Source organism: Lutra lutra, chromosome 11 (assembly GCF_902655055.1).
Source record: "Lutra lutra chromosome 11, mLutLut1.2, whole genome shotgun sequence".
NCBI classification, from domain to species: Eukaryota; Metazoa; Chordata; class Mammalia; order Carnivora; family Mustelidae; genus Lutra; species Lutra lutra.
This window is the reverse complement of record NC_062288.1, coordinates 49,665,275-49,681,234: the sequence shown is the minus strand read 5'-3', so window position 1 is coordinate 49,681,234 and position 15,960 is coordinate 49,665,275. Positions and strand designations below refer to the sequence as shown.

The 15,960-nt window shown below is 35.5% G+C and overlaps 1 protein-coding gene across 1 annotated transcript in view; it reads left to right on the top strand.

Annotated features, from left to right (window-relative positions):
- The window catches only part of CRPPA (CDP-L-ribitol pyrophosphorylase A), a 301,401-nt gene that overhangs the window by 102,931 nt on the left and 182,510 nt on the right, over positions 1-15,960 (top strand). Inside the window, exon 5 of the mRNA XM_047695505.1 lies at positions 2,352-2,397. Within this exon, the coding sequence (XP_047551461.1) occupies positions 2,352-2,397 (46 nt within the window). The remainder of the gene's footprint in view (positions 1-2,351; positions 2,398-15,960) is intronic.

Below are 15,960 nucleotides of genomic sequence, written 5' to 3'. Positions count from 1 at the left end.
AAAAATAAGGAAAGGGCAACCCATATTACTGTAAAAGTTTGACAGAAAAAGTGGCAACTTCTCAGTTCAGAATTGCAACATTTTCCAGTACGGTTCCCTTTGAAGAGCATTAACTGTTTCAATTAGGAAAGAAAATAAAGCTATTTTTAAACATTGTACTTCACCAGCTTGTGAGAAACATTTTATACTTCATTTTGTTAAATCCATGTTTGGTGAGAGGTGGAGTTGAAGTATTAAATAAGGCTCTATGTAGAAGATATTAGTAAACAATAAAAAGACTTTAATATATGTATAGTAGGTATCCACAGCCTACAAGAAAAAGTAGACAAAAGAAAATTTAGGATGTTTTCCTGTTTATACAGTTAATGATTTAATAATAGTGGAGAAAGGATCTTTAGGTGACGTAAGTATATATCTTAAGTAAGATTGATTGCAATGCAAAACTGTTAAGTCTTGCAGGAATACTAGAAAAGGAAGTTTAGGATTTGAGACCAATTTTTCTTTAACTTAAAAAAATTCATCATTAAGATATCTTTGAAAAAAAAAAGTAGAAGGAACTTTCACAGTTCCTCCATATTGTGATTTTGAATGCAGTTTTATTCCTCAGAGCAGAAGGAACACAAAATGAATAACGGTAATTAGGCCTCTTCCTATTTCAGTTCTGAGTTTACCTTATACAGCAGAAAATTATTAAAGAAGAGCACTATTTTCTTATTTGAATTACAAATACTGAAGCCTGATTTCAGTGATCTAGTTAACTTTGGGTTTTTGAGAAAACAGAAGGAAAACTTAACCTGATAGAATTTTTATAAGATAATTTTTCTACCAAAATATTGTTTCCACAGATTAAGGAATTTTGTTTATTCTTTTCATTGTTCTATCCTCAAAACTTACAACAGGACCTAGAACAGAGTAGTTATTTGATAAATTTGGTTGAATGAATGAATGAGATCAGTATATTGTTTAATTGGGTGAAATACACAGCATGGACCTTTAAATGTCTGTTTTCTATTTTCTATCCAGATAGTGGAATTACACTGTGGATTAGTAACTATAGTACCAGTTTTGGTTCGCATGTGCTTGTTTTGCCAATAATATAACAAAGTCATATGTGACTTCAGTAGACTAACTGAAGGCTACAGCGGTTTTCTACCTATCCTGTTAAAAATTTTTAGAGTGCAGGGAGGGGAGGGGTAGAGGGAGAGAGAGAGAGTCAGTCTCAAGCAGACTCTGTGCTGAGGGCAGAGCCCGATGGGGGTATTGGGGTGGGGGGGCAACTTGATGTCATGATTCTGGTATGAGGACCTTAGCTGAAACCAAGAGTCAGAAGCTTAACTGACTGGGCCACCCAGGTGCCCCAGTTTTCTATCTATGTTACATGTTAGCTGTTACTTGAATTGTGGACTATAGGGTAATGTTTTCCACCAGGATTTATCGGCCATGATAAAGGCATAGCAGGGGAATCTAGTTTGGGTAGAAGTACCCTGAGCAACCTGAACCAAAGTTTTTGTACGAGACTAGTTACGAGATAATCTGAAGGGAAAAAGAGTACATGAATTATAGGCACAGAAATGTACTCACTTGGTAAGTACTTTCCAAAGTGGGTTTTTAGACCACTTACATCATAGTGTAGTATCTTCTAGGTTTTCCAGTTCTGACGTAAGAACTAATACTGCATTGCCAAAAACCTGACATATTCTATGCTTGAGCTCATGGGATATGTTCTGGGAAATCTCTGTCCTAGGACTATGGCAGGTTACAGTTAGAAGGAGGATGTATGATCTTCACGAAAGATAATGATTGCTCGTATGTACATGAATGCACACTTTAGTCTCTGTCAGATCCACGTATTAATAAAAAACATGAAAGATGAACCTTATCTACATAAAGATACCTACCTCCTTCAATTCAGAATGAAGTCCCTCTTGATATGAATTAATCTTTGAGGATTATCTCATTTCAACTAAAAATGTGATTTAGTGATTTTTGTTACACATGCTTTTTCTTCCTTCCTTACAATATACACTTTGACTATTAAACAGTAATAACCAGTAGTGCTAGTACTCTTACTTAAACACTACCACATTATCTTTGAAATAATACTTATATTAATAAGATTTTGGTAACTACTGCCACATAATATCTCAATTTAAAGATCCAAAAACCAATATTCAGCAATTTGCAGAAATTGAATGTATTTTTCTGAACTTGCTAATATTATAATTTAGAAATTGTCAGTACTATGTGTTTATAGTTTCTCCAAAATAAATCATTTCCTTTGGGGCATAATTTTATTGCTCTCACATTCCTTCCTGCTCTGTTAAGTCTAATGAGGTTTGTTTGTCCTCTAGGTGACCTACAAACGAGATCTGTATGCAGCTGAATCGATTATTAAGGGTATGTTTGGCATTGTGACTGTCAGTTCCTGTGTTTCAAAAATGTAAGCCTGTTCAGAATTTCTCATGACATTTTAAATCCCAGAATTCTCAGAAGTATAAATGCCTGTAGGCCACAGAGGTCTGTGATTTGTTTTTTTGGAAAATAATTACATTTTATGTTTCCTGCTTGTGAAATACCACTTAGTTATGTCATGTTGGTTTTAATTTTTATAAAGGAAATACTTAATTTATGAAAAGTATGGGACATTGACACTATTAGAAATAAAAAATGATTTTAATAAATTTAAGATACTTATTTTTACTAAGAGGCCAGGTTGTCCCCTTCCCCCACCTTCCCATAATACCACCCTATCAATATGTGATGTAGCATCTTTCATATGAAAGTATTTTTTCGGGGCGCCTGGGTGGCTCAGTGGGTTAAAGCCTCTGCCTTCGGCTCAGGTCATGATCCCAGGGTCCTGGGATCGAGCCCATATCGGGGTCTCTGCTCAGCAGGGAACCTGCTTTCCTCTCTCTCTGCCTGCCTCTCTGCCTACTTGTGATTTCTGTCTGTCAAATAAATAAAATCTTAAAAAAAAAAAAGTATTTTTCCCCCCAAATACAGAAATAAGACGAGATGATATGTTAAATTCCTTTTCAATCTTGACAATGACTGCAGTTTTGTTTTGCAATTTGGATACTGCATATGTAATAACCCCTTAATCCATCTCTAGGCCTCACAGCAACACAGAGGTAGTTTATATAATAATCAACAAGTATTTGTCGTTGTGCTTAACACTGTACGGGGAACGTAATGATGATGCACAGGGGACATTGATTCTCTACCTTTGCAGCCTCTGTCTTTTCAGTCAGGGTTTCTGAACCCCAATACCCTTGGTATGTTAGTCCAGGTAATTCTTCGTTGCGGAGACTGTTTCATCCATTGTAGGTTATCGAGCAGCGTGCCTGGCCTGTATTCACCAGATGCCAGAAGCGCTCTTTCCTCCCTCCTTCCCTCTGTTTTCCCTGATGTGACATCAGAAATGTGTCCTGACAGAAACACTGTTAAAACCTGTGGTCCTGGCACAAATGACAGCGTCAATCCTGAAGCAAGTGTGGGGGCTTCACAGTCTGATACTGATAGCCTCAAAATAGATGAAGGATAGATCTGTGTGCTCAGGTTTTGACTGAGAGGTGAACTTGGCATTCAGACTTGGAAGTTGGAAAAATTGCTGAGTCTGAACTCTGAGTGCATCAATTTGTTAAGTAGGTTTTCCCCCAGATTTTGAATAATCAATTGGCTTCATATTTTCAGAGCTGAAATCTTTATGCTGGTCATGACATTGTATATTTGTGGCCTATCCTCAAGGCTTTTGTCCTTCAAGAATATTGTATTGCAAACCATTAATGTACCATAATTTATACGTCTGTGTATCTGTGTATGTAAACAGATCATCCAAGGCTATAAATCAAAATGTTGACATGGATTTACACATCAGCCAGGCATTGTATAAACATGACTGTGGAGAGGCTGGCTAAAACTATGATGTGGTTGGTTACGTTCTCAGGAGAAGCAAATAGAAAATGTGTCTGGTTTCCACATATAGTCATACCTTTGTTACCTAAGTACAATGGACTTGACCTACTTTGTGAGTTGTTGGTCAGTGCCCCTATTGAGAATTATGCACATGATATTTGCCTACAATTTATCCGAGCAGGCTTTTTAGAATGTAAAAACTACACTCTAAGTGTACTTAAAATGACTGTAGTTTTGGAAATTGTATCCAGAGAGAAACTGTTTTTCTTCTGTAACTTGTTTCAATGTGCTATTTTTAAGTATTTAAAAAGTGTTCTTTTATTCTTGGGGAAAGTAATCTGACTGGATATGAATGACTGATCAATCATCTCCAAAAATTTCCTCATGCTCTAGGGTTTGCATATCTAATAACTTTCCAGGAGATTGTGATGTTGCTCATATACTTAAAGGGTTACTCCTCTGGTACCTTCCCACTCTCACTGTGGGTCTCTGGATCAGCAGCATGGTGACCTGAGAATCTGAATGCAGGATGTTTGGCCCCAGAATATAAAGTCAGAATACGATATTCTGATATGCATATTATCAGTTATCAGAGTTAGAGCAAAAACTCTGGCTGAGTAGTTTGCATGATAAATTTTGGAAACATTCCTCTAGGCTGCTCTTCAGTCTTTCACAGATCATTTCATTTTAGATAATATTTTTATTGCATTTAGAGCTCTAACTGTGCTTTATCAGCTCCAAATGCTTGTTTGCTTACCTGGGATTGCTACCTCCCTCTGTGATTTGCACTAATGCTATCTCAGATGGGGAATCAACACTAGGCATAGACAATGAACACCCTTGGATTTTTAAAAAATAAAATTACAAAACAAAATATATATAGTAGATTGTCTGAGCTAGGCATTCACCACTTTGCCTGTTCCTACTAAATGTTCAAAGTATTTTTCTAGGCACTACTACAACACAGTATTTATTGGGTGCTTACTTCGTGTCAGATTTGTTTGAAGCATGTTACATGTATCAGCTCATGCTTCTTCAAGTACTTAATGATGTAGGTCATGCCACCATGTCTGTATGATAGGATAATCGGGGGTTCTAAGCAATTACTGCTTTATGAAGGATAGAAAATACATTCTTAACTCCAAGTTTCTGTCTTTGGTAGTTTATCTCTTTTTGTAGCTATTACTTCTTTTTTTCCTTAAGCAGAGATTTTTCAGATTGCCTTCTCTGAAATCTTTGAACTATGTATGTTTTGAAATTTGGAATATTTATATTTTCAGAAGTTAATGCAGTACATAACATGTTAAGTCACATCAATAGTTGGATTAAGGACCGTGCAACATAAGAAAACTATAATGCATGAACGCTTACATTCAGGACAGGAATAAAGACTATAGAGCCTCTAGCCCAAGTTCAAGTCTGATTTTACCACCAAATTTATATATGAAAATATTAAATTTTCTATTTAAAGACAGTTCTTGGATTTTAGCATTGCTCATAACTCAGTATAAGCCTCTTTTAGACTGATTCAGTGAAGGTGAGAGGATATCTTGTTTTTTTTTCCTTTTGTTTTCTGTAGTGTTTAACACTGGGTTTGAATTGAATGTAGTATATTGTAGGGTACAGCTAACATTTTTTTCCCTTAGACTCGAAAAAAATTTAAATTATGGGGATAGGTGGCTCTTTTCTCCCGCCACACCACTTGACCTGCTCCTAAGAGATGCAAATTGTGACTCAGTGTATCTGTCACTATTATTATATATCTATTTTTCCTCAAATATGATATAAATTAAGTGTAAATACTTTTGTCAAAGTTCAAAACCAGGATTTGGAGCACATGGCTTTCATTCCAGCTGTTTTAAATAGGTTACCATCATCTTTTTACTATAATGTTGTAACAGATGTAATTCTACTCCCATTTTGAAACTGGGTAAACTGGTTTAGATGCATTATTTTTCTCTTGATCATACAGTGAGAGCAAGATGCACAATTTAGGCCCAGGTCTGTTTTGTCTTTAAGCCTGACCTCGCTCTAGGGCACGGCCGCTTGGCACCTCTGAGTCATAAGCTGCTCAAGCTGGCTGCTGTGCTGGATACTAGATTGGTTAGTGCTGTTTTGGTCAGTACAGCCAATGGCTTGTAGAATTCAGCCTACCAGCTCTGATTCTGTTGCCTTACAACTCTCTGTACAGCTGGCCCGATGAGGAGTGAGCACACAGTTGTGACTGGACGTATTTTCTTACACTGCTATGCTAAGCACACGGTATAATCTTCTAGAGAATGTGAGAAAAACATAATACTGACATAGCAGATTTCCAGACATGACTGAAGATCAGTAAAAATTAAAACTCAAAGTCATAGATTCAGAATGACTGGTTGGTTGAGTTTTCTTCTTTATTAATTTTGGTAGTTGAAGGCTTATGCGGCCATAGCAGTCTTCCTTTTCCAGGATGAAGCTTTTTTTAATCCGGTGATCTGAGTGGTTAGTATTCTGTAAGTGGTCCTTCCTGAGCTGCTCTTCACTTGAATGCCAATTATTTGTGGGTCAACAAATTACATTCTCATGAAAGTATTTTCTCATTTAGATATTTTAAGGCTCTACAAAGCATTTCCTTGATAAATGTCATGTCTTGCAGGTGCATTTTGTTCTCCCAAATTTACTTGTCACTGGAACAACATGTATGTTTTGATGAATCTTAGCATTTGTTTAAGTCCATATCTTTTGTTCGGTATGGGAATTTTGATGTAACTAACTTTAGGCAGGCTTTTGACTAAAATCTCCAAATTGTGGTATCCAGCAAGTGTCAAAATCTGCCTTCTATTTTTGTGTTTGTAGATAAGTCTTATTTTGAAGCTTAAATTATTTTAGTGTATTTATATGGATTTCCATCTATAGTGAAGTATTTGATAATAGGAAATGTGTATATAAGGTAGTCTTCTATTCATACAGTTGTCTGTATTGGAAAAGGTACAGTTAATCATAAATTTACTATGAGGTAAAACAAAGCATTTTTTAAAAAAGTTTTTATTTAAATTCCATTTAACTTACTGTGTAGTATTAGTTTCAGGTGTACAATAGAGTGATTCAACATTTCCATATATTATCTGGTGCTCATCACAAGTGTGCTGCTTAATTCCCATCACCTATTTCACCCATTCCTTTATCCATCTCCCCTCTGGTAACCACAGTTCTCTATAATTGAAAGTCTGTTTCTTGGTTTGTCTGCCTTTTTCTGCCTTTGTTCATTTGTTTTGGTTCTTAAATTCCACATATGAGTGAAATCATATGGTATTTGTCTTTCTCTGTCTTATTTCAAGAGTATTAGACTCTCTAGCTCTATCTATGCTCTGCAAATGGCAAGATTTCATTCCTTTTTTATGGCTGAATAACATTCTATTGTATATATACCACATCTCTATGTATTCATCAATGGATGGACACTTGGGCTTTTTCCATAGTTTGGCTATTGTAGATAATGCTGCTGTAAACATAAGTGTGCATATATCTTTTTGGATTAATGTTTTTGGACTCTTTGTGTAAATACCCAGTAGTACCATTGCTGAATCATAGGGTAGTTCAATTTTTAACTTTGGAGGAATCTCCATAAGTGTTCTCCAGAGTGGCTGCACTAGTTTGCATTCCCACCAACAGGGCCTAGGGAGACGGTCTCTTTTTTCCATATCCTTGCTGACACTTGTTGTTTCTTGTGTTCTTGATTTTAGCCGTTCTGACAGATGTGAGGCAATAACTTATTGTGACTTTGATTTGCATCTCCCTCATGATGAGTGGTATTGAGCACTTTTTCATGTGTCTGTTCTCTGGCCATCTAGATGTTTTCCTTGGAGAACTGTATGTTCATATCTTTTGCCCATTTTTTAATTGGTTTATATATTTGTGGGTGTTTAATAATTTCTTAATATATTTTGCCTAATAACTCTTGATCAGATATGTCATTTGCAAATACCTTCTTCCATTCCATAGATTGACTTTTAGTTTGGTAGATTGTTTTCTTCGCTGTGTAGAAGTTTTTTATCTTGATGAAGTCCCAGTAGTTTATATTTGCTTTTGTTTCCGCCCCCCCCTCAGGAGAATATGCCCAGAAAAATGTTGTGACAGCTAATGTCAGAGGTTAGTGCCTGTGTCCTATTGTAGGATTTTTATGGTTTCAGATCTCACATTTATGTCTATGATCCATTTTGAATTTATTTTTGTGTACGGTGTAAGAAAGTGGTCCAGTTTCATTCTTTTGCATGTTGCTGGCCAGTTTTCCCCAACATGATTTTTTGAAGAGACTGTCTTTTCCTCATTGAATAAGTCTTTTCTACTTTGCCGAAGATTAATTGACCATGTACTCATGGGTTTATTTCTAGGTGTTCTGTTCTGTTGATGTGTGTGTCTCTTTTTTGTGCCACTACCATACTGCTTTGATGACTACAACTTTGTCATACAACCTAAGGTTTGGAATTGTGATCTTTGCTTTTCTTTTTCAAGATTCCTTTGGCTATTTGGGGGTCTTTTGTGGTTCCATACACGTTTTAGGATTATTTGTTCCAGCTCTGTAAAAATTGCTGTTGGTATTTTGATTGGGATTGCATTAAATATGTAGATGGCTGTGGATAATGTAGACATTTTAATAGTATTTGCTCTTCCAACCCATTAACATGGAATGTCATTCCACTTGTTTGTGTCATCTTGAATTTCTTTTATCAGTGTTTTATAGAGTACAGGTCTTTGACCTCTTTGGTTAGGTTTATTCCTAGGTGTCTTACTATTTTGGGTGGAATTACAAATTGGATTTAAAAAAAAATTTCTCTTCTGCTTCATTATTGGTGTATAGAAATGCAGCAGAGTTTTGTACATGGATTTTGTATCCTGCAACTTTACTGAATTCATTTATTAGTTCTAGCATTTTTTGGTTGTTTTGGGGTTTATAGTACTATGTCATCTGCAAATTGTGAGTATTTTACTTCTTCCTTACCAATTTGGATTCCTTTTATTTCTTTTTGTTGTCTGATTTTTGTTAGGACTTTCAGTACTTTGTTGAATAAAAACAGTGTGAGTGGACATCCTTGTCTTATTCCCCATGTTCGGGAAAAGCTCAGTTTTTTACCATTAAGGATGATATTGGCTGTGGATTTTTCATAAATGGCTTTATTATGTTGAGTTATGTTTCCTCTAAGCATTTTTTTAAGGGTTTTTATCATAAGTGATGTTGTAGTTTGTCAAATGCTTTTTCTGAATCTTTTTGAAATGATCATAAGGTTCTTATCCTTTCTTCTACCGATGTGATGTATCACACTGATTTGTGAATATTTAACCACCTTTGCAACACAGTAGTAAATATTACTTATTCATGGTGAATTATATTTTTAATGTATTGCTGAATTCTTTGCTAGCATTTTGTTGAGGATTTTTGTTTCTATGTTCATCAAGGTTATTGGCCCATAGTTCTTTTTTTTAGTGGTTTCTTTATCTGTGTTGGTATCAAGATAATGCTGGCCTCATGGAATTGAATTAGGATCTTTTCTATTTGAATAGTTTGAGAAGAATAGGTATTAAATCTTCTCTAAATATTTAGTAGAATTTGCCTGTGAAGCCATCTGGTCCTGGACTTCTGTTTTTTGGGAGTTTTTTTTTCAATACTGACTGAATTTCTTTGCTGGTTTTTAGTCTATTCAAATTTTCTGTCTTCCTTTTCAGTTCTGGTAGTTTTAAGTTTCTAGGAATTTATCTACTTCTTTCTGGTTGTCTAATTTGTTGGCATATAGATTTTCATAATCTGTTATAATTGTTCATATTTCTGTGGTGGTAATCTTCTGCTCATTTGTGGTATTATTTGAGTATTTTTTTTCTAGATAAGCCTGGCTAGAGTATTATCGATTGATTTTGTTGAAGAAATATCTCTTGGTTTTATTGATCTTTTTTTGTTGTTTGTTTTTGTTTTTTTTTTTAGTTTCTGTATCATTAATTTTTGCTCTGAACTTTATTATTTCCTTCCTTCTGCGGGTTTTAGATTTTGTTTGTTCTTCTTTTCCTAGCTTCTCTAGATGGAAAGTTAAGCTTTTTGAGATTGTTCTTGCTTCTTGAGGTGGGCCTGTATTGCTATATACTTCTGTCTTAGAACTGTTTCTGCTGCATCCCCAAGGTTTTGGAGCATTGTGTTTTCATTTTCATTTGTTGCCATATACTTTTTAATTTCTTCTTTTATTTCCTGATTGAACCATTCATTGCTTAGTAGCATACTATTTAACCTCCATGTATTAGTAGCTTTTCCAGATTTTTCTTGTGGTTAACTTCTAGTTTCCTAGAATTGTGGTCAGAAAATATGAATGGTTTGACTTCAAGCTTCTTGAATTTGTTGAGACTTGTTTTGTGGCCCAGTATGTGATCTATTCTGGACAATGTTCCAGGAGCACTTCAGTGTGTATTTTCCTGTTTCAGGATGCAGTGTTCTGAATATATCTTTTAGATCCATCTGTTCCATTGTGTCATTCAAAGCCATTGTTTCCTTGTTGATTTTCTGTTTGGATGATCAATGGGGTCAAGTCCCTTACAACTACTGAATTATTGACTAGTTCCTTTATGTTTGTTTTTAACTCTTATTGTTTGGGTGCTCCTAGGTTGGGTGCCTGAATATTTACAATTGTGTTGTACTCTTGTTGGGTTATCTCCTTTATTATTAGACGGTGTCCTTCTGTCTCTTGTTAAAGCCTTTGTTTTAAAGTCTATTCTGTCTGATACAGTGTTGTTACTCTGGCTTTCTTTTGACATCCATTTGCATGATCGTTCTCCATCCCTCACTTTCAATCTGCAGGTGTCTTTAGATCCAAAATGAGTCTCTGGTAGGCAGCATATACATGGGTCTTGTTTTTTTAATCCATTCCATTACTCTTCTTTTGATTGAAGCATTTAGTCCATTTACATTCAAAGTAATTATTGATAGACATGTATTCATTTCTGATTACTGATTATGGTTGTTCCTGAAGATTTTATCTGATCCTTTCTTGCTTTCTTTCATGTTGTGTTGATTTTCTTTAATAATCTATTTGGATTTCTTTCTCTTGATATATGGTTCCCATTAAATTTGTATTTAACCTCTCCTGCATATAGCAGTCTATGTTAAGTTGATGGTTGCTTAAGTTTGAACCCATTCTTTATTCCTTTCCTCCTGTTTTTAAGTACATGTTGTCATGTTTTCCACTCTTTTATTTTGTGAGTTTCTTGACTGAGTTTTTTTTTTTTTTACAGAAATACTCATTTTTACTGTTTTGTGTTTCCTACCTTCATACTGTCACTTCTGGTCTCTCCTTTTCCTTCAAGGAATTCCCTTTAATATTTATCATGGCACGGTATAGTGCTCATGAACTCATTTAGTTGTGGTTTGTCTGGGAAACTCTTTATTTCTTTTTCTATTGTGAATGATAGCCTTGCTGGATAGAGTGTTCTTGGGTGCATATTTTTCACATTTAGCACTTTGACTCTATCATGCCACTCCCTTCTGGCTTGGGAAGTTTCTGCTGAAAAATTCCCTGGTAGCCTTATGGCTTTTCCCTTCTATATTACTGTTTTTTGTCTTGCTGCTTTAAAAATTTTTCTTTATATTTTGCCAAATTAATTGCATAATGTCTTGCTGTGGATCTGCTTTGTTGATTTTGTTGGGGTTATCTATACGTCCTGCATCTGGATATCTGTTACCTTCCCCAGATGAAGGTTTCAGCTATTTCTTCAAATTTTTTTTTTTTTTGCCCCCATTCTCTTTTTCTTCTTGGACTCTTGTAATATGGATATTACTACATTTAAGGGAGTCACTGTGTTCCCTAAGTCTATTCTCATGTTACATAATTCTTTTCACTCTATTTTGTTCAGCTTGATTAGTTTCCATTACTCTGTCTTCTAGTTCATTAATTTGTTCCTTTCATGTATTGAGTCCTTTATCTCTGCTATATAATTCCTTATCTCTTTGTTAAGGGTCTCACTTATGTTTTCCATTCTTTTTCTCAAGTCTAGTGAGAATCCGTATGGTCCTTGCTTTAAATACTCTATCCGGTGTGTGACATACTTGTTTCACTTAGATTCTGGCTATGGCCTTATCTTATTTCATTTGGGATAAATTTTTCTGTCTTCTCATCTTGTCTAAGCCTCTATGCCTATTTCTTTGTTTTAGGAAAATCAGCTACAACTCCTATTCTTGAGGATAATGGTCTTAGGAAGAAGAGGTCCTGTAGTGCCCTTCTGTGCAGTGCTTCCTGTTCCCTACAGCCTGGTGTTTCTACGAGTGTCTCCAATGTGTGCTATGTGCACTCAGCTGTTTTGTCCTGTCTGCTTTATCCTTCAGGCCAGTTGTCTGCAGAGGCTTTATGTCTGCTGTGGGCAGGGTTTGGTTCCGGAACTGTGGCTTTTTCTAAGTAGGCGTGCTCTGCTCTGCTTGTGATGAGAACTATTGTCACCAGTACTGGAACCTTGCAAGGTTCTGCAAAGTTCCTGAGGGATTAGGCTGGCCTTCAGGGGGCAGGGCCCACTGTGCTGGGATTGAGGCAAGTGAGACTGGAAAGGGTAGTTCTACTGGAGCCCAGGGGCGTTACGGCTTGGTGTAAGCAAGTGAGGTATAGGTGCTGTGCTAATTCCTGTAGGTGGCCCTGTGCTTATGCTGAGGGATGGGAGAGGGAGATGGTGCCTGCCAGGAGGGGTCTGTTCCTGGAGGGGTCTGTCACTGAATGCTGCCTCTCTGGGAAGTGCTATGAGATGAGCACCTTACTTCTCCACTGTGTGCCCAGGTTCTCTTCAGATTGCTATTTCTAAGCTGTCTGTCCATGGATTGTTGGTTTTGCCTTCTCCCTAAGAGCAGCTCAGTGCCCTCAGGGCTCTATCCCAGCCACACTGGCTGACCTTTAAAACTCCAGTCTTTAAGCTCTACTGGTTGCCAGAAGTCATGAAATTGGTCCCCTCTTGCTTTCCAAACCAATTGCTATGGAGATTCAAAACAGCATTTTACTACTACTTTTCCTGAAGTGAAGAGTTGGTTCTGGTCATTGTTCTTTATTATTTAACCCTTATAGGCTTCTGTAAGTGAAATTTAAAGCAAACTTTTCTAGAGAGTAGTGTGATTAATAATCTCAATAAGACACTGAAATTACAGGATAGGTTTATAAATAGCTACTTAACAAAGAGGTATTATACTTTGGACACACAGCTGGTTGAGTCCCCCCACCCCCCCAGCCTCTTCTGCTTGCTCAGATGTACCCAAACCATTAAAATACTAACAGATGCCAGCAGTAACATATTTTATCTAGATTTACATATGACATACACTCCCAACCAAAACTTAATTTAACATGCTGACAGATCTTATCTTGGCAAAAGGAGCAGTATTTTTAAGTTTTCATAGTACCCCCATGGAATTTTAAAATAAGAGATTGCATTTATTTTCTACCATCATCCTTCAACTAATCTTTTAATATATTTAATTTTGTGGCTAAAAGCTGTTTAAAAAAATTGTTTTATTCTTTCTGGATTATAATTGTACAAACCCAAGAAAGCTTGTGCTATAAAAAAAAAAGGCTCATGATGCCTCTTGTCATATGATGGTTTATGTAAACATGGGAAAATAGTGAAAACAGAAAATACTTTAATTTTTCAGTGACTTTAGTTAATAGTAGTTTAAAATAGTTAATATTCACATAAAAATGTTTCCCATTTGTTAAATTTATGGATTTGATTTCTCAAATACAACATCTGTTGATTCAGAAACTTAGAATATTTTCTGAAAATAGTTTTTTTCAACATCACTAATAAAAAAAGCAATTCTTTTATTATTAAGCATTTTTGAACAGGTAAATTATGAATCCCCATATGGCTGCCTTTGTTTGTTTGTAGGCAAGCATTTGAATCATTTTGTGCTTATACATTGAAAGTAGCTGAATATACTTGTAAATTGGCTCTGACTGAAAGAAATAAAATAAAATCACATGTGAATAAAATAGATTCAGTGTTAATGAGAACTAGGAAGACTCATGAGAACTAGGAAGACTTTGTGATATTATGTTTTTTATGCATATGAAGAAACTAATGCCTTATTATTTTTGTGATTCATATTTACACTTAATATCATGGTAGTTTAAGTGCAATATATTTTTAATCTTCTTAATCAAATTGAAAGAATGAGAAACTTTAAATCAGGCTTTCTCCATCTGTAACTGGACAGTGTTCTGCATCTGTGGTATGTCTTCATCAGGTTTTTCTTGTTAAATATCCAGTGATGGCACCATTTATGTCATTAACCATGCTTTTTGAACAATGCATTGTGACAGCTAAGATTTACGTAGAAACTATAATTTTTGATGTATCTGGCTTTTGACTGTGATTCTTTATTTTCCACATTTTCACATTAATACCATAACTTCTTTGTACATAAGTTTTTGTTCTTCACTGTCTTGAAAGTAATACTGTGAGTGTATCTTACGTGAATCTGTAAGAACATTTGCGTCAAGCTTTAATTAGTTAGAACAGGAAGGTTGCAATATAATTTAATAGCAGTGTGGTTTCCTTGGAATCTTACTGTAAAAAAATGTAAATTAGAAAGTTAAATATTTGGGTGAAGATTAGAGAAAGTAGAGTGCACTTTAGTTTTATAACTTCTTTTGTCACTAGTGAGATGTTAATTAAAACATAGGGAAGTTAATTTGTCATATTCAAAAACTTCTAAGGTCACAGTGAGTAACTAAGCAACTAGCTAAATAAGACTTGATAAGACGAAAGTCAGCCAATTATACTTGACTCTGATGGAGGTAGAATTTAAAACAACAAAAACTCCAAACAAGGTGTTTATGCTTAAAGAACAATACTTTGTAAATATACTGGTGAGTCATTAGACTTTAAAAATTGTATTTCCTTTTTAAACTCAGAATATATACTTTGGAAAACAATATATATATTGCATCATTTGCTTGGAAAATAGTAGTATGTTGCATGTAAAAACATGTTCAAGAGACAAGATGTCACATTAATGCTCCTTACTTGTAGTTGTAAGGTAGGAAACTTAATCCTGATTTCAGTGACTCATTTAAAAATGTGGTGAAGATCTGATCTAACAAATCTTAAAAAAAAAAAAAAAACTCCCTGTGTATCATTACCATTGCCCTTCATTTGAAACATTTATAATCAACAGTAGAGACCACTTCTCTGAAGACCATTTTAACCTTTTAAAGTGGGTATGTGTGGTATCTTTTGCAAGTCTCTCTGTATCATCCCTGTTGTCCACTTGTCCTGTAGATATGGCTTGTTGGCTTTTTTCCTTTATTGGCCATATGCTGCCTCCCTCTCTATTCTAAAAGTTTCCTCTTTTAAGATGTTTAGGGAAACCTGAGGCCTTTTCCTATCTATTAAAATGAGACATGGACCTCAGAGCTCAGCAGTTGTGATTCTGTTTAATACTATTTTACAGTCCTTGCTGTGAGAGAGAAAATATACTCAGATTGGCTGTTGACTGAAGGAATTAAACAGGTGAATGGCAGATGACTGTCATTTTGAATGGTTTAGGACTGGAAACATCTTTTGAATGTGAATAATGTTGAATTTTATACAGTTGTTTATTTAAGAATACTAAAATTTTGGCTTAAGTGGTCAGTGTAGTGTATAATGAGCGTTGATGAAGTCATGGTGTTAGATCTAAGAAAACAATGCTGACCTGGATTTTTTGGCCACTTGGTGGTGGAACTAACTGGTATTTAGATTTGCCTCTACTCAGTGATGTTTGAAACCTTTTTGTAAAACAACCATCCAGACCACACTTGAGCTATTACTGATTATTATTATTTTTTAATAGATTTTATTTATTAGAGGGCTGGGGGAGGAGCAGAGAGGGAGAGGGACAAGCAGACTCTGCACTGAGCACAGAGCTCGACGTGGTGCTTGATCCTAGGACCCTGAGATCATGACCTGAGTGGAAACTCATGACTGAGCCATCCAGGTGTGCTGAGTCCTTACTGATTATTCATTGTAGGCATATTTCTAGATATTCCTTGGTCCTCTTAGTGTGTCTCTCAGTCT